Source organism: Halichoerus grypus, chromosome 7 (genome assembly GCF_964656455.1).
Source record: "Halichoerus grypus chromosome 7, mHalGry1.hap1.1, whole genome shotgun sequence".
Lineage (NCBI taxonomy): Eukaryota > Metazoa > Chordata > Mammalia > Carnivora > Phocidae > Halichoerus > Halichoerus grypus.
In genome coordinates, this window is record NC_135718.1 from 14,179,829 (window position 1) to 14,207,272 (window position 27,444).

Consider the following 27,444-nt stretch of genomic DNA (forward strand, 5'->3'; position numbering starts at 1 on the left):
CTAACTGGAGCCGTTTCTGGATTCTAAGAATTGAACAGTAAATACCCCAACTCCTGCCCAACTCCTGTACCCCATGCCACCAGGCCTCAGGCCCCGAAAGTAATATCTGCTACCTGTCACTAGGGTCCCAGGAACAAGTGGGCAGGCTGGCCAGGGGGCGTGGGAGGCCACGTGTGGGCAGAAGGCCAGGCCGGAAGGGCTGAGTTCCACACAGGCCCCCACTGCTCTGCCTGGGTGGCACCGAGAACCCCAGGACCTGGGCACGGACTCTGCCTGCTCAGTGGCCTCGGAAGAAGACCATACAGGCCCGTATCTGGCTTGGGAGGGAAAGCAGGAGACCTGGGCCTGGTTCAACCACCTGGCCTTAACCTAGTGTGAGTTCAGGTGGCTCGATCCTTCTGGGCAGCCCCTTGGATTACGGCACCCGCAGAACTTTCCAGGTAGGAGCTGGGTCCAGGCCCTTCGACTCACTTACCATTTCCTCCCAGGGAGAAGGATAACTTGGGGAAAATATTTGCATTTGACAGAATATTCCAGTTTTCTTAATTTTAAAGTGCTCTTTAAAGTAAAAATGAGATGAAAAAAATGCCTACACTTGGCAAACAATTTGGACGATTTACAGAGAAAGACAAAGGGCCATTAAACACGGAAAAGATGTTCACCCTCATAGTAAAACAAACACAAATTACAATTTAGGGAACAACACTTTAACCTACCAAATTAAAAAATGATTAGACAATTCACTGTGCTGGAAAAGGTGCGAAGCGCCCTCCTGTTAGAAGGAACCGAATGAAATTACCAGTATTTGGCTTCTTGGCCTATAAGGCTGGCAATTTGGCATGGGCCGGCCATGCCATGAGGTTGGTTGGAGTGTGGGTTGGTATATTGACTACAGAAGGGAATCTGGCAATCCTGACCAAAGGAAATCTATCTGAAACATTTATTGGACAAATTTTTACAATGTAAAACAGTCATAAAGGAGAGTAGTTGCATGAATATTCATAATGGGGAAATTTTGGAAAACACTTCTATGTCCATTGGCAGAGACAACCACACCACAAGCACTCCTCAGTGGAATCTATGAAGCTGTAGGAAGGATGAAGAGGCTCTTTCTGTACCATTAGAGAATAATATCCAATTTATTGATAGTGCAAAAAGCAAAGTGAGAATGGTACCTATTGCTACCATTTGTCTAAAATAAAAACGGTGGGGCTGGGGCTGGCTGTGTGAGATGGCCACACATGAGTGTACAAGTTGAATATTTCTGGGGAAAAAACAAAACAAAACAACTCTGGTTGTCTCTGGGAAGAGGAACCAGAGACTTGGAGGGTGAGGGTGGACAGAGACATACCTTGTGTAAGAATATTCTTCTGGATCTTTTGCATTTTGCACCACGTGCATGTATTAATTTTTTTAAGCCCCTCTTCCTTCATGCCACGGACAGGCTTTAATCTAAATAATGACTGCTCTGAGTCCTGCTAGAGGCTGTTCTTGCATGGGGTCCACTTCTTCCCCTAGCATGTTAAAAGCTGGGTGGGCAACACATGGGAGCAATGATGACTTTATCAAATATGAGAGAAATTCATTGCCTAAGGAAATAAAATACATTCGAGCAGGCCCCACAACGTGCCCTGAAAGAGAGAGATGGTGGCGGGGGAGGGCCGGTGGGAGCTTTCAGGCATTACCCCTGATTAAACTTGGCTCCAGTCCCACAAATCATTTCTGAAATGTGACCCCAGAACACGGAGAATGCCAAACTTAACACCTCAACGTCAAACCGAGGGCATTAAAAAATTTATTACGGCAAAGATACAAGAGAGATGACCACGTTTTTAACAAGGGTAAAGAGATTGTAAAACATCTTCTTGGACCGTGTCACTGCTACAAAAATTAGACCTGTGGAAGAAAGCATTTTCAGCATGAGACTCATTTGCTTATGGAAATGGGACCTCAGATGAGCAAACAGCAGTTAGCCAGCCCCCTGGAATTCAGATCTCTTTGACCGAAAGGCTCTGCTACACCAAGCAGAGTCCAGGTGATTCTTACTAAGCAAAACCACTCAAACAACATCCTCCTCTCCTGTAACTTCTTAATGAGCTGGGAGTGAATCAGCTGTGTTAGGCCAAGGATTTTTTTTTTTTTTTTCTTTTTTTTCCCAAAATAAGAGTCTCTGATGGGCCTGCAGCTGTGGGCCTGGCGATGCGTTCCCAGGGGCACCCTAGCCTGCCCAGAGGGGACTTTCCCTATTGAGTCAAGATCATGAATGTTCTTCATACACTACTTCTGGGAACATAAAACGTGGCAGCCACTCTGGAAAAACAGGCTGGCAGTTCTTCTAAAAGTGAAACCTAAAGTTCTCCTATGACCCAGCCATTCTGCTCCTATATACCCAAGAGAAATGAAAATGTATGTCCACATGAAAACTTGGATACAAGCAACAGTATTCATAAAAGCCCCAAAGTGGAAACAACCCAAATGTCTGCCAACTGATGAATGGATAACTAAAATGTGGTCTATCTGTATGATCTTATTTGGCAATAAAAAGGAATGAATAAGAAGGAATGATACAGGCTACCACATGGAGGAGCCTTGCAGACATTGTGCTATGAAAAAAGCCAGGCACAGAGGACCGGATATTATCTGGCTCCATGTGTATGGAATGTCCAGAGCAGGAAAATCTACAGAGACAGAAAATAGACTCGTGGTTGCCTAGGGCTGGGCAAAGGGATAGGGAGATGAGTGGGTGATGGCTAATGGGTGTAGGGTTTCCTTTTGGGGTAAGGAAATGTTCTAAAATTGCAGAGATGATTGTAAACTCAGTGAATATACTAGAAGTCACTGAATTACATACTTTACATGGGTGAATTGTATGGTATGGGAATGATCTCTCAATAAAGATGCTAAACAAAACAAAACAAAACAAAAGACTGGGAAGGGTTGTCACTCCTGAGGGGTGAAGCCTGGTTGGGTGGGGCAGGTACCCAGACATGAGATGCAGGGCACCCCTGGCCTCTTCCAGCCCTGGTGGTATCTCTGGCTAGGGGAGGATGGTTGACCACCCAGCCCTCCCTCAGGGCTCAGTTTCAGAATGTAGCTCCTTGATGAGGGATCCCTTATGTGAGGGGATGACTTTGGTATTTGCAAAATATTGTGTGTGGGCCCTACTGTACTTGAAAACAACGACTCCACCCAACCCCTACCTCATGACTCTGAAATCCAGACAGTTTCACAATGCATCCCACCACCAGGCCTGCCAGATCCTCAGCTCCACGTCTGGCTGTGTGAGCAGGACAGGCCCCATGGCAGGAGGACAAGATTGGCTGTCAGATGACCTGGGCCCAAGTCTGGGCTGCGCTTTATGCTTGTGCTCTGCTCTTGAGTATACAAAGGAAGGGCACAGCCAGAGTAACATCTGATCCTTCCAACAACATGCGGAGGAATTGGGAATAGTATGGTGGGCAGCCAGCCCAGTTAAATGATGCCGCTGAGCAAGGTCTTGATGTGTGTTTTTGAACACATTTTGAGGTTTAGTATTCTTCTCTCTAGCTTCCCTCTGTGATCTTAGACAAGTTGCCTGACTCGCCATATCTCACTTTCCTCATCTTAAAATGAGAGCAGTTGAGGGGGTTATCTAGGTTTCCTTCAGACCCTAACAGCCTGTTATTTATGATGATCTTCTTTGAAGGTGGCCTTCTTCTTTCAGTATTTTAAATACAGTTATATCCTCTCCCAGCCCCAACCAAGTAAGATTCTGTTCCCTTGAATGAGAAGAGAATGCCCCTATGAGCGAGATCCCAACCCAGTTTCTATCCTTTTCATGCCATAGTCTCCAAACAAACCAGTTTACATTAATAACTGCACCCCAACTGGAATTAACTTAGCGATTTCCTACAAGTTCTGCCTAGGTGTTTTCCTTAGTGTTTGAGATAAAACAGTCTCATGTTTGCCTGTTTCTCAAATAACTGATGCCTTGCTCCTGCCAAGTTGAATCTGGCGTAAGGAAAATGATATTTGATTTTTCAAAGTAAATCAGATGGACAGATGGGGAGTTGAGATGAATAGTTGAGTAGATAATGGCTGGATGGCCAGAAGACTGGATAGATGGCTGATGGATAAATGGATAGGTGAGTAGGTTAAGTGGATGGACAGAAAGGGATGGATGAATGGACGGGTAAATAGTTACATAGATGGGTAAGTGGATGACTGGATGGATGGATGGATGGATGTATAGATAGCTTGATAGGTAAGTATAGATACTAAGATGTAGGTGGAATAAGAGATACGCACTCAGTCCCATTTTCACCGCTTTGCACTGTGATTTGCGAAGCCCCCAGCTTGGGCCGGAAAAGATTTATCACATGGTTGTTCCAGAGGAACTTAACCTTCTGGATTTTTCCAACATTGAGGTCCACGTCAATGTCACGCATATGACTTGCATGTGGTTTGAGGGATCCTCTGAAAACACAGACATAGAATGTTATATCAGCTAGATATATGAATACAAAGGATGATAGCAATCGAATGTTTCCCTAAACCATGCCGTTGTAGGTTTTCTGCAAATACCTTGAATGACTTCACGTTCGCCCAGGGGCTGCTAAAACACAAATGTATTTGTCAAGCACACATCTGCCAAAAAATATAGGACTCTAGATTTCTACTGTCTTAATTTGTCCTTAGGGGAAATCAAATATTTGGGGAGGCATATTAACCCTATAATTACACTACAAGACTAACTAATGCAATGTCTTATGTTTATTTTTTTATTTTTTTTAAAGATTTTATTTATTTATTTGATAGAGAGAGACACAGCGAGAGAGGGAACACAAGCAGGGGGAGTGGGAAAGGGAGAAGCAGGCCTCCCGCGGAGCAGGGAGCCCGATGTGGGGCTCGATCCCAGGACCCTGGGATCATGACCTGAGCCGAAGGCAGACGCTTAGCGACTGAGCCACCCAGGCGCCCCGCAATGTCTTATGTTTAAAGATGCCTGTGGGCTCAGCAGAGGTCTTCTGTTAGGATTTCATATGGGGCACAGAAAGTTGTCAAAGAGCTTTAACTTAACATGAAAAGCATTATGTAAAAGTACAAAAAACAGAATATAATTTTACAGCACAGTTACAGTTCATCCAACACATATTTACCAAGCACCTCATCTGCCCAGCAAAAGCTAGGTGCTGAGGCTACCACCACGGCAACAAGAAGCTAGGGATACCTGTTTTGGGGGGTGGAGAGGGCACGTGTTGGGGGAATTGCCACATAAACGTGCGTCACTGAAGGAGAATTTGATATCAATAAAACCGAAGTCAGAATTGGACATTCCAAAAGAAGTTAGCACGTATTTGATTTTAAATAGTGAATTCCCCCTCTGGGCCTCACTCTTCTCATCTGTAAAATGGGATGACTGGATCAGATGCTAAGATTTTCCTCCAGCTCCGACATTCTAAGATTCAATGGTTCTCTATAGAGTAGATGGCCAGATTTAGAAATCATTTTATACCCAATCTCTTATGAATACTCTATGATGAAAAGTCTGACCATTTCACTTTACTGTCAAACTTACTTGAAAATTTCATATTGTTTTGAGTTTCCGTTACTTCCATACAAAGCAATCCTGAAGTACCCACTCGTTTTCTTTTTTCCAGCCAGTGTGACCGATACCCTGTATCTCCAACCTGTCCAAAGACATATCGTCAGTTCAATGAACTCATCTTGTTGAAAAAAAAAATCACCCCATGGAAGGATTCTTGCTCCTAGCTCAGAATCCCCAGCCTGAAATGTCAATGGTGCCAAGGTAGAGAAACCCTAATCTAGAGCTTTCTCTGAGCATTCACACATACACAGATAAGTTTATAAAAGAATATCCAGGCTTTTTTCCCCTTCCACAAATAGGATGCGCCATTATTCTCTATTGTCTCCACCCATCCTCACCCCAGACTGATTTACCACCCTTCTCTCTCCTACCCCGTGTTCTGGAAGGCCACCCCCACCAGGGATCTTGCCACTGGCGTTCAGTTGAGTTCAGCTGGTAAGAGATGTGTGCAGGAAATCAGAAGACAGGAGGAAAGAGGGGGACCCATCTCTCATGCTCCCCTGCTGTCTCCTGGCTCTAGTACCGGATGTCTGGCAGTAACTCCCCCCTCTATGATAACGTGTCATTCCAGGAGCCCCACAGCCACCAGATTCTGGGTGCCTCAGCGTCCCTTGTTTGTTCCTTTAACCTTGCCCACACCTCTCAAAGTGGACCCTTCAATAAAGTCTCTTCATTTGAGCCACTTCAATGAGTTTTCTCTCCTGTTGGGACCCTGACTGATACATGTTCTGTTGCATTTGTTGTATTGATACATGGTTTTTTGGTCATTTGCCTTTTCACTTACTATAGAGGATTTTTCTCTTCAGTACGTAGAACTATCTCCTTGCTTTTAATGGTTAATACAGTATTGGTTGTTTACCAGTTGGGGCATCTAGGTTTCTCCTCACTAAACTTTTGGTATTAAAAACAGTGCTGCAGTGAACATCCTTGAGCACACCTTCTTATGCAAGCACTGCCCTAAGGTACGTCTGATAGGTGGAATGACTGGGTTGAAGAAATATGCACATGAGACATTATAGATACTGCCAAACTGCTATCTTCCATCCTATTGTAAGGATTGCATGAGATACTACATGTGACAAGTGTTTTGTAAAGTGCTATACATATATATTTTTAAATTTATCACTCCCTTGGAAAATAACACTCTTCTATTTAGCCACCATGTATTATTACTTATGACAAATGAATCTTGATGATTTTACTATCTTGTACTTTTTTGGTGAGAAGCTGGGCAAAACAACAACACAAACACTATGTGTGTGTGTGTGTGTGTGCGTGTGCGTGTACACGTGCATATATGCGTGATTGTGTAGGGAGACTACATTATCTGTATGACAGATAATCACAGGCGTGACCTCTTGACTTACGGTGGCTTTGTCCCACATGACCCCCTTCTTCTGTTAATGGACTCACCCTTTCTGGTACCGGGGTGGATGAAAATGTGACCAGCTGGTGCCAATCACTGCACTTCATTCCGTTGATCAGGATTATTGGTTAAATAATGACCTTCTATTACAGCTAAGCCCGTTGGAGTTAAGTTTCTGTCAGTTGCTAGCAGGGGTCCTGACTCATTAGGCTGATACACCTTCCAAATTATTTGCAAGAGTTTTTAAATGAGTAAAACGGAAACTTACGAGTAAAGTTACCACTGTCTCCTGTGTTCAGGAAAAAGGTTTGTCCCACAGCCCTGGTTTTCCCCAGAAATTGGTCAGAGTAGTGCCCCATTTGGGGGCATCCTTCAGCTGGACAAGGGAAACAGCTATTCTGGTGAAAAAAACATAATTTGCTTGTTAGTGGTGGGCTTTGACTGACTCACTCAGTCACTCGTGGAATCACTCATCTTCCCATCCATCTTCCTATTTATCTACCCATGCACCCATCTATCCCTCATCCATCCTCTCATCTACCTGCCCATTGAACCGTCCATCCATCCTTCCACCCCTTCACTGGCAATGCATGCATTCATCTACCCATACATCCATGCATTCATCCTCAGAATCATGCACAGAACTGTATGAAGCCCTGCTATGTACCCAAAGAAGTACCCAGAAAACTTGGAGTATAGTTGTGTAGACAAGTCATATCCAGGAAGCAATAATATTAAAATATGGAAGGGAAATGCAAGACATCTTCCAGGAGGAATAAATGGGACAAATAAGTTACTTCAAAAGAGCAGAGGGAGAGAAGGTCTATGACCATCTTCACTTTAATGTGAATTATATAATTGATCCCTGTGTGATGTTTCCCAAATGGTAGCTCATTAGTTGGGGATGGAGGAGGTGGTTTGCTCTGTTCAGATCAGACTAACATTTTATAGTACAGTGTCACTGGTCTTCTGTTCTTTGCTCTCACCAAATCCATCTTCCATGATATGCAGAGCTATTTTGCGATTTGGAAAGCACAAGACACGTGCTGGAGGCTGGGTATATTATTATCCATGCCCCAGCAATAACCAGCATGGCCAAGGCTGCACAACGAATACTCACAGACCCTGGGGATTGAACATGATGCCCTTCTGATCTTAGTTCAACCCGAGAATGTTAAGGTCGAAATCAATTTTGAAAGGAAAACGTGTGAGTATAAATATATTTTTGTTTTTACTTTTGAGAAAAAAATATTTTGAAGCCTTAAACGTTTGCAACTCCAAAGTGCTAATTGATTCAGGTAAGAAGCTCAACCTTCGCACTGGTTTGTTGTTTCGGAACAGTATCACCTCAGAGATCACTTAGGGGAAATGGGACTTCTAGAGTGGAGAAATCTGGCAGATTTTTTTAATCTTAAACAAGTAATCAAACTGCAAGTCATCAAATAATAAGACAAAGTGTCACTAAATGAATGCCAATGTCTCTGGTTGTGATACACTGAGGACCCGATAACACCCGGTGAATCACGAAGAAATAACCAGACAAATTCAGATTGTGGGCTATTCTACGAAACACTTGGTCTGGAATCCTCATAACTGTCAATGTCTTGGAAGACCAATGAAAGATGGAGAGCTGTTCTGGATTAAAGGAGCCTAAAAAGGGGGGTCCTGGGTGGCTTAGTCAGTTGAGTGTCCGACTCTTGGTTTTAGCTCAGGGCATGATCTCAGGGTCGTGAGATTGAGCCCCACGTCGGACTCCATGCTGGGTGTGGAGCCTGCTTAAGATTCTCTCTCCCTCTATCCCCTCCCTGCCTGCGCATGTGCACTCTCTCTCTCTCTCAAAAACAAAAAAAAGAGAGAGAGAAATTAAAGGAGATTAAAAAAAAATGCAACGCAGGAAAAAGAAGGGAAGAAAGGAAGGGAGGGAGAGAGGCAGAGAAGAGAAGAAAGGGAGGGAGGAAGAGAGAGAGGGCGAATGAAAGAAAGAAAAAGAAAGACAGCTCTAGACGACATTGTTTGGATATTTGGAGAAGTTTGAATATGGACTATATATTAGAAAATATTAGTGTATCAATGTTAACTTTCTTGAACATTGTTCTAGAGGAGAATGACCTTGTTCTCAGGAGATGGATGTATTTATGAGTAAAGTCTTGAGTTTGCTTTCACATAATTTAGAAGAAAACTATACATATGCACACATTTACATGTTAACAATCGGTGCGTCCTTCTTTTGGCTCCTGTGTAGATTGGGAATCTTCTAGAACAAAAAGTTGGGATCTAGGGAAAGCCCAGCGGTCAGGTCCCACCCTGCTTCTGGGAGAAGGTCTCCCTGAGGCTCAGCATGTCCGGTCCCTCCTCCCGTTCCTCATGAGGTTACAGCTCTGCTCTGTGCCAAGCCACAGGGACAAAACCCCCACCGCCCACAGGGCCACCAGCATCTTCCCCTAGCCCTGGTGTGACCTACCTCCTGAAACTCCTTGTAGGAGGCACACGGGTAGCCCAGGAAGCCGTCGGGGCTGAGGATGCTACTTGAGTAATACTTGTAGCTCCTTAGGTGATTGCAAGCCACAAAGTCTCGGGTTCCTGAGGAAGCAAAGGCCACGGGAGCTCACAGGACGCATTTCACTTTTGAAGGCTGAACCACTCTGACTGATCGAGGAATCCCCTCCAAGATGAGTGTCAGGGCACAGCCTGAAATATCTGTGACTGACTTGGACATACGTAGGCACGAGGAGGAAATCTGGGGCCGGGCATGTAATGTGAAGGAATGATGGGGGCTGGGGGCCATGCAGGGGGCAGTGAGAAATGTATATGCAGAGAGAGAGGGGGTGGGGGTGGGGATAGCAATAGCCTTTAAGGGGACCCTACACGGCCCAGCCAGTCATTGCATGGTAAAGGCCCAGATTACTTGTTCTGATTTTTCACGAGTAGCTAGCATCTTGACTTTCCATGAAAATCTTTCCATGCTCACATGAGAGCAGTACGTTCCAACTTTTAAATAGTCACTGTGAAGGCCAATCACATACTGCTGTGGGTTGCGTTCTGCCTGCAGGCTGGGCCTCAGTTTGCGAGCTGGACACGCCGGACAGGCCTTTTGAGTGAAGCAGGCTTACCCGTGCCTTTGGCTCCAGGCTGAGAACTCTTTCTTTCCTACTATTCCAGGCACAAGGTAAAAGCAATGGACAGTGTGATTACTGTGGCCTCTGGCCACTCTGTCACTGCATTTTATTCACCATCTTTTTCTTTAACCCAAAGTCCTCTTGTTTGGAAAATTGTTTTTTCACTTCTCCAGCTACTGGGTACAAAACTTCCTATGAAGTGATCCCCGGCAACAACAGACGTAGCTGGGGGTCCCTTCGGGGGCGGGGGTCTGGTGGCTTCATTCCCTGCCCAGGGAGAAAGGCACACTGGGAAGCAGCAGTGGGATTAGCTCCCCACAGCTCTGGGCTCTACATGCCCCCCAGCCCAGAAACTTCCTGCAGAAGCTGGTTCCGTGTGCCCCACACCAACGCTCATCTCCAGACAACAGAACTTGTTTCAAACAGAATTGTTTCTTTCATCTGAAACTGCTGCCCTGGGATCCCATCCTACAGGAGCAAGTAACTTGCACTGTCCTCTGCTCAGCCTGGGTAACTCGGAGCTCCACACAGTCCACACACACTCCAGTGTTCATGTCACTCTAAACGGCCTTTTTAATTAAACCTGGGCTCCCATTATGTGTGGCCTGCTCGGCACTTCCGGGAGGGGGCAGCCCTCCCTGTGACTCTGGTGGTCTCCCAGGGAGCCGAACAGCTGCGTCTTCCCCGGAGTAACCTGGCGCGGAGCCCAGAGGAGGTTAAAGCACCATGTACTGTCAGTGGATATCGCCTGTGGCTTCAGCAACCCTGTTCTTTAACATCAACATATATAAATGTTGATGTTATATAAACTATAAAAATGCCACCGAAGGTCACTGAGCCCCATGTAACGGACTTGCACGGATGCTTGCTTTGGGCTAGACCCCGGTGCGTCTGGGAGGTCCCCGACACATTCCTTGGCTTCGGGGAACTCCCAGCTCGGACAAATAAATCCTAAAATGAAATGATCACAGACTCAAAGCCTCCACTCTCAGGGAGGACAATGAAGCCCGGTTTCAGGGCTGGGCAACAAGAGTAGCCGAAGGTCAGAACAAGGGCAGCGAGCCCAGATGATGCTTTAGGTCACCTCCTATTCGGGGCACTGAGCCCGCCCTCTCAGATGAACAGAAGTCCACACAAGGCTCATCCCCCAGAGCCCAGGCCTCCTGCTTCCAGCACACTCTCCCCAAACCCGCAGAGCACGTCCCCCTCTTTGTCTTCCTACCAGCTCAGCTCCTTTCTGTGCCTAGAACCTGACCAGAGCAAATGGCAAGAAAGTCTAAGCCGCTCAGATCTTTGTTTATACCCAGCGAGCAGTCCTTCAAAGAACAGGCACGGAGGACGGAGGGCCAAAACCCAAGCTGGGTCTTTGCCAGTGGGCTGGTCCCCTCCTGCCTCAGCATCCTGACAAGTGGACGACAGTGCAGGAAGGGGCACAAGGTCGGGGCTCTGCAGCCAGAAGTTGGGCTTAAATCTAGGGTAGCCTTGGGCAAGTTTTATAACTGTACTGACCCAGTTTCCTCATCTGTAAAATGGGCTGATGAGAATAAAGACCTCACGTCATTGTTGTGGAAATGCCTGGCACAGAGCACGCACCGTTTCTCCCCAAGTGGAACAGCAGCTGTCTTGCTTCTCTAACTTACGTACCTTCCCATAGGCCATTTATGTCAACGATGGTTGAAAGGGCATTTTTCTGACATCCAGGCATTTGCTTTCCTCCGTTTGGATAGAAATCCAGATGGCCCACCTTTTGGCTCATTCCCAAACCTGAAATATTGTAAGCAGAGGGGAGCAGGGAGGTGAGTGGTCCCAATGTTAGGCTGTAGTCACAGACAGCATTCAGCTCCTTCCAGCCACAGCGAGAACCTTCTTGGCAAATTCTCTCCTCGGCCTAGCCACCCTGTCTGTGGCTCTGCAGGGAGTGCTCAGAAATGGGCACTTGGCAAGACAAGAAGGGAAGAGAGCACACAGGAAGAGAGATGAGGGGGAAGGTGGGCTCTGGGCGAGCATGCACACAGGTGTATTGTACGTATATGTGTGTCTGTCTGTCTGTCTGTCTTGGGGAGACCCTGAGCGGTACCGTCATGCCCTGACACCACTATGTACCAGCAGATACATATCAGGACTGGTGCAGTTTTTATCACCGTATTCATTTAAAAATTTTTACTTCTATGTTATATTGTTATGCTGAGACACATTCCATTATGTCGCTATACTGAGAGCCCAGCACAATGGTAGGAGTTTTGGTTTTTGAAGCATATAGACCTTGATCACAACCTGGTTCTACCTATAGACTCTGTCATGTTGGGCAATTACTTGGCCTTGACCTTGTGGAGCCTCCTTCCCTCTGGCAGTGAAATCGTAATAATAATACCCACTTTTTAGGGTTGTTACGATTAATGAGCTGATGTATACAAAATGTTCAAAGCAGCGCATGGTAAACACTCAATAAATGATATAATTTTCATTAAAAACATTCTTTCACTGGCACGTTTCGTGAGTGGTTGTATAAGAATATAATGAAAAAAGAACATTGACTTTAGAAGAACTAGATAAAAGGATATATTTCATCTCCAACAAAACAAACTGTTAGTAACCATAGCTTTGACAAAAGAAGTAAAAAAACAAAAATTCAAAAATTAACTTTTGCATTTTGCCGGTACAAGTCAAACATCAATAAGAATTTTAACTGTCCCTCTGGATATTGGCAGATTGAAAGGACTAAAGATTTGAAGACTGATGACAGCCTTCCAGGCTATAGAAGTGTTTTTGGTTCTACCTGGGCCAGCAGGCAGTTCGCTCCCACTGGCACTGTCCTGCCTGTCTGTCTGTGGCTGGTGCCCGAGGTCGTCCTGTGGTTGGCCCCGTGGTGTGCGTGTGGGGTGCACCTGGACCCACTCGCAATCAGTCACAGCTGGCCACCAGGGGGTGCAGTGGGGCACCCACCTAGGAAGGGGATGAAGGGAGCAGAGTCAGTGTGAATCACATCCACAAACATGGCATCAGATGGGTCCAGCCGAACCTCCTCAGACGTGCCCTGGAAGCATGGCTCTGCGGGGTCCAGTCCTGAAATGGGGGAGGTGGGTAGTTAGGCCACACTCTAAGACGAACCAGGCTCTAAACCCTCTACCCACAAAAGCCATGGGGATTCCTGGGCCAAGAGTCCCAGACCTCAGCAGCCGTGACTTGGGGAATGGGGTCTGTAGCTCCCCGTCTGCTCAGGAGAGAGAAGTTGAGATAGAAAGGCCAGAAGTGGGGTCGCTGACTGTCAACAAACATCCAGAAGTCCCCAGTGCCTGACTCTGAGCAGGATCTAGGGGGCCCCCTTGCCCCCTCATCTCCTTTGTCCTTTTTACCTTCACCTGTTACTATTCGGCCACAGCTCTCCAAGACTGCAAGCTCCCTGGCCTTGCCCAGCTCCACCCAGTCCCCTGTCCCCACACTGTCTGTCCCCTCCGGCTGCTTACGCTACCCCCACCCTCTGCTCACTTCCCCACATCCTCCCCTAATAAATCTCTTCTCTCCAAGACCGGGCTCAAACACCACCTCCTCAGGGAAAACTTAGCCTCTCCTTTCTCAGCGCACACCACCCACATTGTATAGGATTATTTTGTGTTTAATTAATTTGGCTCTGAATTGACTTGCCTACTTAATTGTCTGCCTCCTGGACTAGACTGTGGATCTCCTGAAATGCGCTGTGGCCATTTCATCTTTGAAGAGAGGCAGAGGGTGGAACCCACCAGGCACCCGGGACTCAGGCACCTATATTTAGCCCTGGTTTTCTGCTCAAGGTCAAACACCTGTCCGCTCTGAGCTTCAGTTTCCTTGTCCGGATGGTGGGAATAACAACCACTCTCTTACAGGGTTATTGTGAAACCCCCATGAAAAGGTGGAAGAGAAAGGACTTTGCAAACTGAAAACCTCTACAGAAACATGAACTATGATCCCCTTATCCCTCCCCCGACACCAGCACAGCGCCCCGAGCAAAGGAGACATTCATTACATTGTGAATTGAACTGTTTGCCAAAGCCACATGCTGATTTGCCGGCACAAAATAAGTAGTTGTCCGTGCCTGTCTTGTATGCGTTCATTTTTGCCAAGTGACTCATTCATTTATTCAGTATTTACTGAGCACCTCCGATGTGGCGGGTTTCAGGTGGCCACTTCTCATTCTCTGCCTGTGCATGGCACAACACACGTATTTGTGGAACGGATGAATTAATTTTAAAAAATCAGTTTTATTATTATTATTATATTACTCCTGCAATAATAACCCTGAAGTCAGGCGCTTAATATTCTAGTTATAGTTTTCTTTTTAAAAAATAAATGTATTTTTATTTACAATCAGGTATTTTCTAATACACATAAAAACACGGACAGTTACTTTCTGATTCCAGTGGGGGCACCACCTACCCCCCCTCCCGCTAGCGGGGGAGCGGTGCGCGCGGCCGGGGCCCCTGCGTGGGCCGCGCTCCCGTCTCGCCCCGGCCGCCCGCACCCGCTCGGGGCCGCGCGCTGCGCACCTGTGATCCTGCCCGCGTGGCCGCCCAGCCTCCTGCCCGCCTCGGCCGCCGCGTGCGCGCCCAGGCTGTGGCCGATGAGGTGCACGTCCTCCGGGCTGTAGCCCAGCTCGGTCTGCGGACGGATGGCGCGTCAGGTCCCGCCGGCGGGGGTGTGGGGGCAGGGGATGCGCACGGGCGCGGGGCTCGGGGATGGGGACGGGACTCGGGCTGGAAACTCGCGAGGAGCCCCGCCCCCGATCTCTCCCCCCCCCCCGGATCCAGGACGCCGCCTGCGACCGCGCGACCCGGCCCGGCACTCTGCGTGGCCCGCGGGCCGGCTCGTGCGCGGGGCAACAGTGCTGACCAGCGGCCACCGAGTCAACTGCAGGCTTCCCGGGCGGGGACCGACGTGCGCTGCCTGCTGCCACCCGCACCCCGCCGCGGGGCCACCTCCCCGATCCCTGGGAGAGCGTGGGTAGTGGGCCTGGCTCTGGGATTCTCCAGAATAGACCTTCCAGAAGGCTGTAAGGGGCCTTCCGTCCTGCGCTGTCTGAGAATGAAGACTCATCTGGCCTGAGAGTAGCTGGCCGCCCAGCGTGCTCTGGAATCCCCAGAAGAGCATACAGGGAAGGCTTTCTTTCAGAAGGGGAAACTGAGCCTCAGAGAGGTTAATTTGCCTCGGGTCCCATAAGTAGGAGTCTTCGGGACAATTCAGGAGGGAGGAAAGGTGCAACTTCACCTTAGAAAAGGCCCTCCTGGGGCTTCCAGGCCCGGCCCCAGCCCGGGGGGGGGGGGGGGTCCTTAGGGTGCGTCTTAGGTACGACGAAGGTGGTGCTTGCGTGCCCCCCTCTCTCCTCCCTGCCCGCCACCCACAGAATGTGGCCCAGCAGGGTTTTACCGACAGATTTTGTATGAAGAAAGCTATCTGTGCTCCCACAACACGGATGTTGTGGACGGCTTGGGTATATCGTGTCTTGGCCCCGCGTTTCCAGTCCACACAGATGCAGTTCACCTTCTCCACTTTAAACATTTTCTGGGGAAGACAAGCAAGAGGGAGAAACCAATTTATCAACAGCCACAGGTTGTACACTCCGGAGATAGGCATTCACACCCGCCAAGCTCCTAGTTGTGCCAGGCCTGATTCCTTGCACTTGTCCACACTTCTGCCACGTCACTATTGACTGGGTATGCTTATCCTCACTTAACAGATGCGGAAACTGAGGCCCGGAATGGATTAAATGATTTGTCTAAGGTCTCACGGATACTTAGTGACACACCCAGATCACAAACATCACTTACTAGATCAGGGATTAGCAGACTTATCAAGGTAGGGCCAAATCCACCTGCTTTTATAGATAAAGTTTTCTTGGAAAAAGCCACAGCCATTTGTTTACTTACTGTTATCTCTGCTTCTGAGCTAAAACAGAGTTGAGTTGAAACCATATGACCCATATGACCCAAATTGAACACAGATGCTAAAGTATCTGCTACCTGGTTCCCTACAGGAAAAGTTTGTGGACCTCTACACTAGATAGTTGAAGCCCGGGGTAGTGCTGCTTTTATGTTCCCAACAATACTCTAGGTGTTCTAGCCTGACCCTAGTTCCTGATTTGGATAGTGCAGATACAGAACATTCCCATCAGCACAGAATGGTCTATTAGATAGCAAAGCTCTAGAAGGTAAACTTAAGTGCTTTCCTGTCACCCAAGGGTTTTACATAAAGCATCAAAGAAAAATGTCAGGAAATTTGCTGTAGTCTCCACCTCTGGAATTTTCTGATTGCACTCTGGTTCTTTTCGGCCTCAAGAGGAGCTGGTTGGCCAGAAGTTGTTGGGTTGGGAGAACTTGACAATGGATGCCCTGGGAACCCAGGCTCTCCTTGGTGGTTTTGCAAAGGACAGTTCTTTCCCTGAGTATTTCCTTTCCCAGCCTCAGAGACACTGGGGCTGCGGGGTTTGAATCTGGGTGCTGGGTGCTGATCTCCATCTGGAGTGGCTAGGTGCGGGGTGGGGGGGACCCCTACCTTGCACATGTCCGTCAGCCAGTTCTCTTCCCCCTTGCCTATGAAGCCGTGGATGATGAAGCGCGTCTTGCGGTCTAGTTGGAAGTTGGAAGCCTCGACCGTGGCTAGATCAGTGGCAGTGATCAGCTGGTTTAATTACAAAAAAGTGCTAGGCAAAATGCCTGAAGAAGGATCACAAAGTAAAAACAGCACCATAGCCGCGTCCAAGCAGACTCCCAGTTGGGAGCTGGGAGCAGGGCGTTGGTCCCCTAGAACCCCACAGTGGGTGACCTCAGGGACCTATAGATAGACACCAGCTCTCTGAAACCTCTCAGGGACTGGAGCTGGGAGCTGCTTGGATTCTGAGCATGTCCTTCTTGGTCACTTCTGACCACCAGCAGGAAGCCTGCCCTGCTTCCATCTGGTAGGCTTTCTGGGAACTGAAGGGTGCCCTGAGGGTCCCCACCTTTTGTCCCTTGTGGCTAAGTTTCCCCTCTTCCTATCTGTCTTCTGGCTCCTCAGGAAGGATTCATAGTTCCCCATTTCCATCCCGTTGAGGGGCTTCTCTCCCACCCCTGCCTGGTGCAGGAAGAAGACAGACCCTCCCAGGGAATGCCACGCCTGGGCTTCTCCATAAATGCTGCTCATACTTTCCCAGGAACAGGCTAAACTGCAGCTGGGAATCTTTTGAAGGTCTGTGCACGGGTGTGCGTGGATGTGTTAGTTCTGGGTTGGGCGTCCAGAGATTTCATTAAGCTATGCATAGTGGTCTGTGATCCTGAGAGCTAAGTTGGCTCTAGGTCTAACACTGGCGAGGAAGCATCATCTGCAAAGTTCCAAGGCAGTGCATTTTTTTCTTTAGACAACCATGTGAGAGCTCCAGTGTGGGCACCCAAATCCACCCACCGTGCAGTGTTTCCACACCCACTCTTACTTGGAAGTTGTTTGGATTTTCATTTGTGTACAGGAGAAAGCGGGTGTCAATGTCCTTGGGATCCCAGGGAAATAACTTGAAAGGCCGCTGAAGGGTCCCGCACCATGGCTTTTCATCGGAAAAGCAGCCAAGATGTCCATAACAGATCTCCTTTCCTGGGGCAGGAAGAGCAACGAACAGGGCACTTGTGAGGTTCTAGAAAGGAGCATTGTATTCTCAGCTACACAAGAGGATTCTTCAGGGTGAGCCCGGGCCTGGCTATGGCCAACACTGGTCTTCACCTTTGCCAGCTGTTGTTCCCCAAACTTCCGTGGTGATAGGAATCATCTGGGGGCTGGGAGTGGCTATGTGTGTCTACACAATCCCAGGCCCCTCCCTCAGAGATTCTGATTCACCTCACTCCCTAGGATGGGGTGCTGGGAATCGCACATTTAATGCTGTTTAACCCTTATCATCTGGCCAGTCGGGGAATCACTGAGAATTCCTGGGACCCTTCTGCCTTAAAACTACTTCTCCTGGGAAACTCCCAGACGGCCTTGGACGTATATTCATCAAGCATCAGGTAATTATCCAAATGTGAAAATCTGGGGCATGGTGCCTCTTGACCTCTCCCTTACATCCACCACCGGCCGTGCACGCAGTAGGCATTTGTGGGTATTTGTCCAATGCACATAACTTCATGTCATCCTTTTACACACACTTTTGCGCCAAATTATTCTCTGCTATTTCAGATTTTCCCTGTTGTTCCTAAAAGGTGAATTTTTTAAAGAACAGGGATGATTTATTGTTGCATCATACTATATGTAGTAGGGGCTCAACCCATGCCCCTGATAAGGCACATAACCATAAATGTCACTCCTTTCTCTGCCTACAACATGCACATTTCCGCAAGAAATTGTCACTAAGGGTGACATAATCAAATCCGGAGGATTGCAGTGGGTCTCTGTCTTAGGCTTCCTCAGCTCCTAAAGTGCTGGTGCTAAATGTTGGCCGTTCATTCAAAAACTGGTGATAGTTAATACTTGTTTACTGTGCACTAGATACCATGCTAGCACTTTACTAGTATTGTCCCACTGAAGACTCAGAACAGCCCCGTGAGGAAGGAGGTTGTATTATTACACCCATTTTACAGATGAGGAAACCGAGGCACAGAGAGACAGAGTAAGCTGCCCCAGGGGACGGCCAGCGGAGGAGCCAGGATTTGAACCTGTGAAGTTTAATTGGGATTACAGCTAGGTGCTGAGGAGAGGCTGGGACAGATCGGGGTCAAACCCCATCTTGAGAGAGAGAGGAAATGTAACAGGGAAGGAGTAACGAAGGAGGGGAATTCACTCTGGGAAGCGGGGGGACTAAAGTAATGCTTGCCTCGGTGGCAAATGCAGGGACTTGGGGGCCAGGTTAAGACACCTGGGCTGTTGGGGGAGAGTGGGGAAGTGCTGGAGGGCGTCGAGCCGGTGAGTGGTGTGGGGGCCCTGCTTCATGAAGGTGTTCTGCAGAGCCTAGTGTAGGTGACTCAGAGGAGGGAAGCCTAGGAGAGGCGGGGGTGTGGGGTGGGGCAGTGCAGGGGCAGGGAGCCTGGGGAGGTCACAGGTGTCCTAACCCCCGATGACAGTGGAAATTAAGGCAGAGGTGGGGAGATGGGGGTAAGAGGTGACGTCTAAGCCTGGTTTGGGACAAGTGAGTTTGAGGCATGGTGGGAGGTCCTGGAATTCAGGAGGGTGGGGGGGCCAGAGGCTAGGCAAGGAGGAAGCCCCAAAGCAGAGAAAGAAAGGTGGGGTTGCCTGGGAGTGACTTCTGGGGGCTGCCCGAGTCTGGGGCAGGAGGAGGCGGCAGACCAGCAAAGGAGACCAGAGGGCCCAGAGAGGCCTGAGATGCAGCCCCATCCACCCCAGACTGCTGTTGGGAGCCAGGTCTCGCTCCATGGCTGGGATGGGAGGCCCAGAGGGGGCCTGGGGACAAGCCAAGGAGACGAGGCGGGGGAGTCTGGGTGCGGAAGAAAGCCTCAGTAAGGACCCGAGGAGACCATGTCTGTTGTTGCGGGAAGCATGCTCCAGCAGGGTTTGGGGGGCCGAGCCAGGCAGTGAGGGGTTCTGCCTGATGGGACGAAGTGAGGCAGCAAGGGTGTGAGGCCGGCCTCTGCGGGGGTGGGGGTGATGGGAAGTAAGCAGGCCGGAGGCTCCAGGGACTGTGGGGTAAGGGAGGTTATTTCTGTTTGAGGATGAGTAGACCTTGGTATCTGTATCTGAATCTGAACAGAGGCCAGAGGAGAGGGACTGATCGGAGCTGGGGAGACAGAGACCATGTGAGGAGAGACAGTGGGGGACGTGGGCGGGAGGGTGGGTTCATTTGGCCGGCCTGTCACACAGTGTCATCTCTGTGACATTAGTCTGCGGGCATGCGCTTGGCCACTCAAGGGACCGAGGGTGTGGGGGGCCTGCCGAAGCCGCCTCCCCCTCCCCCTGCCCCAGCTGCTGTCACCTCTGCCACCCGCCCCACCGTCCCTAGAGCCTTTGCAGGAAGAACAGGACAGAGCAGGATTACCCGGGATCATCCGTGTCAAGCCCATTGCCACAGAGTCACCCCTCCCTGAAGGATGGCAGTTGCTTTTCTTGAAATAATGATAATGCTGTTACTCGTGGCGGCGGAAGGCCCACCCAGGCAGCGTCACTCTCTCCCCAGCGGGAGGGGAACAGCATCCTCACCTCTGACGGTGGCCAGCAGGAGAAGGCCGATGGTCCAGGAAGGCAGCATCTACGCGGATGAAAACACAGACACACAGACACCCCTGGGCACAGGTTCGAGGCTGGCAGTAGCCGAGCCCAGACAGGACACACAGTGTGTGGAACCCAAAGCCCAGCACCTGGGACCCCTGGGGCCTCCCCCCGCTCCCACACACACTGCTCGGAGACCCCCAGTGTCTGGGTCTCCCCGCTGCAGGGCCCTCACCCCCCGCCCCCAGGGCCGCATCCCTCTGGCAGCCCCAGCCCCACCAAGCTGCCCCACGGGGGCCGAGACTTACTGTGCAGCACCAGAAGGGTTGGCTGGGGCTGTGCACCTGCGTGCTTCGAACTTCGGTTCTCACAAACACGTATCACATAAACGCATCCGCACGTTCCACCAGCTTGGCCGTACGACCGAGATGCTCAAAAGAAGAAAACGAACACGGCTCAGCTCTGGCTTTATTTAGAAACATCGTCTTTATATTAAGACCGTTTCTGAGCTGTATCAGCTGTACTTTGACCTGGAGATAAGAAGGTCCTTCCTTCACTGCTGAGAGGACAGCCAGATGCCGCCCTGCCATTTTTTTTTTTTTAATTGGTGCATAATTTAGATATACCACAGTGCAGAAATCTTAAGTTTAAAGTACAGCGTAACGAGCTTTGACAGATGTGTCCTCCTATGTTAGTGGCCCAGGTCAACATATAAGATGTTTCCAGCAGGCAGAAGTTTCTCTCATGATCTTTTAGCATCACGCCCACACCAGTGCTTTGATTTCTATCACTGTGGATTCGTTTCATCTGTTCTAGAATTGCTTATAAATGGAATGATACAGTGTGTGCACTTTAAGGTCTTGCTTCTTTCCCACAACCCGTTTTTGAGATTCATCCATGTTGTTACATGTTTAAGTAATTGGTTACTTACTTTAATTGGTTACCTTATTATTTTTAATTACTTTTTATTAGCTTTTTATTACTGTGTTATATTGATTTATTTCTGTGTGAATATCTCACAGTGGGGTTATCCATTCTTTCATTGGTGGACATGTGGGTTCTTTCTAGTTTGGGACTATGATGAACGATGCTGCTAGAAACCTTCTAGTCTGGATCCAGTTTTTAGGTAGACACACACAGTCATTTCTCTCAGGCTTATACCCGGGGGTAGAACTGCCCGGTCCTACGGTGTGTGTATACTTAGCTCTAGGAGATGCTGCCAAACACTCTCCCAAAGAGTCCCACTGGCAGTTGGGTGAGAGTTCTAATTATTCCACGTTCCACTCCTACCCTTGGACCAACCCCAGAACCACTGAGGTTGCTAGCAATTTCCTGAAGGTTTAGAAAGAGTGTAGAAAAATGGCTCCTTTTTTTTTTTTTTTTTGTGACACTGCCTTCTGAGACCTCTGAGGTGAGCAGTGCAGAGCTGAGGGAATCTAAGGACTGAACTTCCGTATCTCGAGCCGGCTTCAGAGAAGTTTTTGGAACAGGTAAGGTGATGATGAAGCCTCACAGGGATGCCCGTGCCTCAGTGACCCCCACAGCTTAATGTTGCCTCTGGAGGTCTCCAGCAGCTTAGAGAGGAGGTCAGATCCAAGACTCATAAAGGACCCCACTGAGGAGCCTGGAATGACATTAGACTGAATGGAAGCCCGAGACCCATGATATGGCACCAGTGTGGCTGCCCATTACTCTTGAGAAAACCCAGACTCCTTACCATGGCCCTTACGGCACCTGGACCTTGCTCTCCTCCCCTTCCTCACCTTGAGTCTTGCTCACTGAACTCCATGCACGCCGGTCATGTGCTGTCTCTCTTGAAAGTGCCCATCTTGGGGTCTTTGCATATTCTGTTTCTTCCTGAAACACATGACCCTCACTCTTTCCCTGCTTAAAATCAGTTGTCCCTCAGGGCTCCCCTTCAATGTCACATCCTCAAAGATGCCTTCTTCAATGTCCAAAGCAGAACCAGACCCTTCTTTACATCTATCACTGTCCTTTTTTTTTTTTCATAGAACATATCCTAGTTGGTAATTATATTTCCATGATTATTTGTTTGGATCTTGCCTTGATGGCAGGGTCAAGTTCTGTATAGGCATTTCTGTCTCTAGAGCCTTGCACGGTATCCGGTAGTTATGGGATAATCAATAAACATTTGCTGGGTGAAAGAATGGGACGTTGGAAGCTAATGACTCGCTGGGTTGTTGGGCTGGATAACTTCTAGATCTCTCCTGCTATCTCTTCCCTGCTCTGTGCCCTGCTCTATGGATTGCCTCCCTAGGCTACATGCCTTTGGCCTTCTGGTTGGGTTGAGCCAACCGGAGGCACCATAGGGAGATCAGAGGGTAGGAGGAGAGAGAGGTTGGAATATTTCTTCCCAGGCTCCCTCTCTTCTGTGCCATGGTTGGGCAATATCTGCACTTATTTCTCAGTTTAGGGACATTGTCCCTGCACCAAGTTGCCCCCCCAGGGGGCTGGGCACCCCTTCCACAGTCACCAGTGGCCGAGGGCCGACCCTACTGGGTGCTCCCAAGCATCCCAGAGCCTGATCGGTCTCTTTGGGAGGGTGGCCCAAGACAGGTCAATGCAGCCCCCCTCTCCTCTCTGGAGGCCTGAGGTTCTGAGGTTCTAACATTCTGCCAGCTGTCTGGCCTGGGAAGGAAGGGAAGGCCAGCAACTGTGGGAAAAGACATTTCTTGTCCACGTGTTGGCAAGCACCAGGGTCAGGGCCTGGGGGAACCATCCAGCTGGTAGAGCAGCTGCCCAGGGAAGGGGAAGGGGACGGCTTGGGTCCTCCTTCTCCTACAGCCTGAGGTCTGTTGAAACTGGTCTCCTCCTCTCCTTCAGCACCACCTTTATCTGTCCCCTCCCCTGCATTCCCGCTGCCCTGCAGCAGCTGGTCTCCCTTCTCTCTAGGCGGATGCAGCTCCCCTCCCTGGTGCCTCCCCCAGCTTCCTCCGGGCTTTGATCCCGTGCGTGGCTCCTTGCTGCCTTCAGCGGCATGTTTGATCTGTTCTCTCGCTCACTCATGCTCATTTGTGTGTGGCTACACATGCTGGATGCCCTTCCAGCCTTGAGGGTACAACAGTGAACAGAGCATGCTCCTTCCTTGCCCTCATGGGACTGGGACTGACGGCCCCATGGGGCACAGGCACTGATCGCCTACAAGTAAATACATAATTACAAATGATCGAAGGCACTAGGAAGAAGAAAAAGCACACTGAGGAACTTGTATGTTGGTCATGTAATTTGGGCTGTATGTAAAGAGAATAACTTGGGGGTATCTGGTGGACAGGGGTCAGAATTTAGCAGAGTCCAAACTCCGAAGCTGGGTATACGAGGTTGTGGGTTGAACTATGTCCCTCACCACAAGATTTGTTGGAGTCCTAACCCCCAGGACCTCAGAATATGACCTTATTTGGAAATAGGATCTTGACAGAGATAAATGAGGGAATTAGGGTGAGTCCTAATCCAATAGGGCTGCTGTCCTTGCCAAAAGGGGAAATTTGGACAGAAAGACGCGGACACACAGGAAGAACGCTGCGTGAACATGCGGAGATTGGGGTGCAGTTTCTGCAAGCCAAGAAACACGAAGAATGCCGGCAACCGCCCGAAGGAAGGAGGCATGAACAGACTCTCCCCTCACGGCTCCTGGGAGGAAGCAGCCCTGCAACACCTTGGCTGCACCTGTAGCCTCCAGAACTGGGAGAGAAGTTTCTGTGGCTGAAGGGCGCGGTCTGTGGTACTTCGTGAGGGCAGCCGGAGCAGACGAGTATGGCCACCAAGGGGCCTCTGCCCAGCGCCATTCCCGCTGCTCCCCAGACTGCCTTCCCACCCTGCACTTGCTTGGGTGGAAGGGCTCACGGTTCTGGAACGGACCTGCTTGTGTCCTCTTCTGAGCTCCTGCACCCGTGGCTCCCCTGTCAGGGATGGCTCTGCATCCCCCGCTCCCAGAGACCCCCAGGCCCCCCCAGGCCGTCCTCCTCCACCGCTCTCAGGGCGCAGATGCTCCTCCCCTCCAGGTCTGGGGACAAACTCTGCTCTCAAAGCCGGGAAGCTGGATGTCTCTCCCATGTTTTCAGACCCAAATCATACTCAGACCTGAGTAAATAAATGCATGGATGTCACCCTCGCTAAAGGTTCTCACAAATCCCTGGAACATTCCCTCAACCTCATTTCATTGCACATCAACTCAGGCAACCAAGGTCTTGCTGCAAATGACTACAACAAAGAAAACTTGGTCTCTATTACTGGTTAAAAAGCTAGACTCTCATCAAAATAAAAACACAAGGGGCGCCTGGGTGGCTCAGTCGGTTAAGCAGCTGCTTTCGGCTCAGGTCATGTTCTCAGGGTCCTGGGATCGAGCCCCACATTGGGCTCCTTGCTCAGCGGGGAGCTTGCTTCTCCCTCTCCCTCTGCCCCTCCCTCTCTCTCTGCCCCTCCCCCCTGCTCATGCGCTCTCTCTCAGATAAATAAATAAATAAATAAACTTTAAAAAATAAAAACACAAAATTAATAAATTCTCAGAGAAGAGTATATGCCCGGAACCCTGGGAGCCGACCAGAGACTCATGTTTATCATGAAACTACTGTGTCAGGGTGGAGTTTTACAGGCTGCACGTGAGAATCACCTGAGAGCTTTAAAAAAAAAAACCAGGGGCGCCGGGGTGGCTCAGTCAGTTGAGTGGCTGCCTTCGGCTCAGGTCATGATCCCGGGGTCCTGGGATCGAGCCCCGCATCAGGCTCCCTGGTCGGCGGGAAGCCTGCTTCTCTCTCTCTCTCTCCCTCTGCCTGCCTCTTTGCCTACTTGTGCTCTCTATCAAAGAAATAAATAAAATCTTTAAAAAAAAAAAAAAGAAACAAACCAAACGCTTGGGCCTGAGATTATTCCCGGCTAGGGTGGGGCCTGGGATGACCCCCCACCTCCCTTTTCCCAGGTCCCAAGTGAGTGCAGGTGAGTCTGGTTTGCAGCCAGGATGGCCGGGCCTTGGCCCCCGCTGGAGTCCTCGGAGGCTCCAGGGACAGAGCGTGTGCATGCAGGGCCTGGGGGCGGGCTTGCAGCCTTCTGGTAGCTCTGAGTCCGTCCCGGACCACGGCCACATTCCTAACGTTGCCTCGCTCACTTCGCAGCGCCCTGACTTCAAGATAGAGCCTGCATTCCTGTGGTGCTGTTGCTTCTCTGGTTAGATCCCTAAGACAACAGTACCAGGAAGGCAGGGCTCTGGGCTGTGGCCTCCATCTGACAGGTGGAAACGGTGGGCTCTCCGATCAGATGGGGGGACCACCAAATGTGGGGCGTCCCCGTTGGGTGGGAGCGAGTGGTGCGGGCATTGAAAAAATTCATGCAAGGCAGGACAAAAAGTTTACTGAATACACTGCAAGGGAATGAAGGACAGGACAGCAAAGGAGAGACCGACTACCACGAGGCGGTGGTGAGGGGCCGCGGTTATAGGGCAGAGCGAGAGGGGATGGGGAGCAATGGAATGGTCCCTTTTTTTGGTAATCTTAGGAACTGTGCCTGGTTGTAATTGGTCAGTTAGGGCCTATAGCTATTATGAGGTGGGTCGCTTAATGAGCCTGTGTGCATTCAGCTCAGTGGTCGCTGTGAGCCCTTGTGTCTTTTTTTTTTTTTTAAAGATTTTATTTATTTATTTGACAGAGAGAGACACAGCGAGAGAGGGAACACAAGCAGGGGGAGTGGGAGAGGGAGAAGCAGGCTTCCCGCAGAGCAGGGAGCCCGATGCGGGGCTCGATCCCAGGACCCTGGGACCATGACCTGAGCCGAAGGCAGACGCTTAACGACTGAGCCACCCAGGTGCCCCGAACCCTTGTGTCTTGATCAAGTTTCCATTGCTGAAGCCTGTGGTCCTAAAAGCAGCCTCTACAGAAACCCCCCGTTCAAGGTCACCTTGACTGGAAGGTGGCTTGACTAGACTCCTGACTGTTAGCTCAGTGCCTTTTCCCTTGCTCCCAACCAGACTGAGTGTCCTCTGAGCTTTATGCTAATAAACTGAATGTGAATATGGCATGTTTTCATCACCCCACTGCACCACTTTTGTTATATAAACAATAAAACAAACAAAAAAGAAGCCCAATCAAACTGGCCCCAAGTAGTCCCTGAAATCTGGAAAGTGGGCCAGATTTGGCCTGGGCCACACGGACACTGCAGATAGACCCCCAGGTAACTACAGAGAGCCCCAAACTCCCTTTCTTCCCGGGATGGTATGTTTGGGTTGCAGATCTATGGGGCTGAGCTTGGTCTCCCCCATGGTGTCAGGAAGTAGATGCCCCATAACCGCGCTGATAAGTAGCCAAAATTCACAGCAAGAATCTTGGAACCTGCTGTTCTCTGCCTTCCTGGGAGTTTTTTTCCAGCTGTGTATCTGATAATAGGACACGCATTTGAGGAAAAGGACGTGGGAGGAGAGAGCTGGGGCCTTGCCCCACTCCAGCTGGGTTCTCCATCAGCTGCTCCCCTGCCCCTGGAGCATACGGCCACCACTGTGGTGGGACCCAGGTCACCCCAGGTCTCCTGTGGCTCAAGGCAGTGCCTGGGCTGAGTGCTCATGATGCGGTCCACAGCCTTGAGGATTCTCCCCAACTGGCTTCCTGCCTCTGTACTGCATACCTTTTCTCAGTTTCCTCTTTGTTTTAAAATAATTTTCCCCCAAGTCTTTGGCCATTTCTGTCAGTCTGGGGAGCAGGAGAAGCAGGCTGTCCTTGACCAAAGAGAAGGGCTCTCATGGCCAACCAAAAGGCCCACCCACTCCGTTGTAACTCAGTTCCACTTGCCACCCTCATATGATCCTCATCAGCTCTTCTCTGCATAGCTGCAAGGCCTCCTCCTCCTAGCTGACCTCCCAGCCTGCAGTCTCAGTAGGCCATCTTCCTGCAAACCTGGGCCTAGAACCAACAGCTCCCCGGAGCCTTCCTCATCTTGCTCCTCCAGCTCCTGGACCACCCTGTCCTGGGACATGCTTGCTTTTTTGCACTATCAGGTGGCATGGTGGTGTTTATCTAGGTGCTGGGCTCCCTACTACTGTGCACGCCTCCAGGACTGAATCCAAGTCTGCTTCCTCAGGTTCTAGAAGCTGGTGCAGAGTTGGCCTTTGGTGGTGTTTGCAGAGTCTACATTCCACTAACTGAGCTCTCTGCCAACATGGTGCTGCCTTGTTCAGGGTGTGGGTTCAAGGCCAGCGCTGGGCAAAATTGTGACAAAGGGGCCTCAGCCCC

General features: G+C 49.7%; 1 protein-coding gene across 1 annotated transcript; it reads right to left on the reverse strand.

Moving 5' to 3' along the window:
- Positions 1–1,832: 1,832 nt before the first annotated feature.
- LOC118538385 (pancreatic lipase-related protein 2-like) lies at positions 1,833–20,291 on the reverse strand. The gene is made up of 12 exons (XM_036096313.2): positions 20,207–20,291; positions 17,505–17,659; positions 16,592–16,717; positions 15,467–15,601; positions 14,590–14,701; positions 13,013–13,132; positions 11,714–11,833; positions 9,415–9,533; positions 7,222–7,351; positions 5,558–5,669; positions 4,288–4,455; positions 1,833–1,896 (listed from the first exon to the last, which is right to left on the reverse strand). The coding sequence occupies exons 1-12, from the start codon at positions 20,253–20,255 to the stop codon at positions 1,833–1,835; spliced, it is 1,410 nt and encodes a 469-aa protein (XP_035952206.2). The 5' UTR covers positions 20,256–20,291.
- Positions 20,292–27,444: the final 7,153 nt, after the last annotated feature.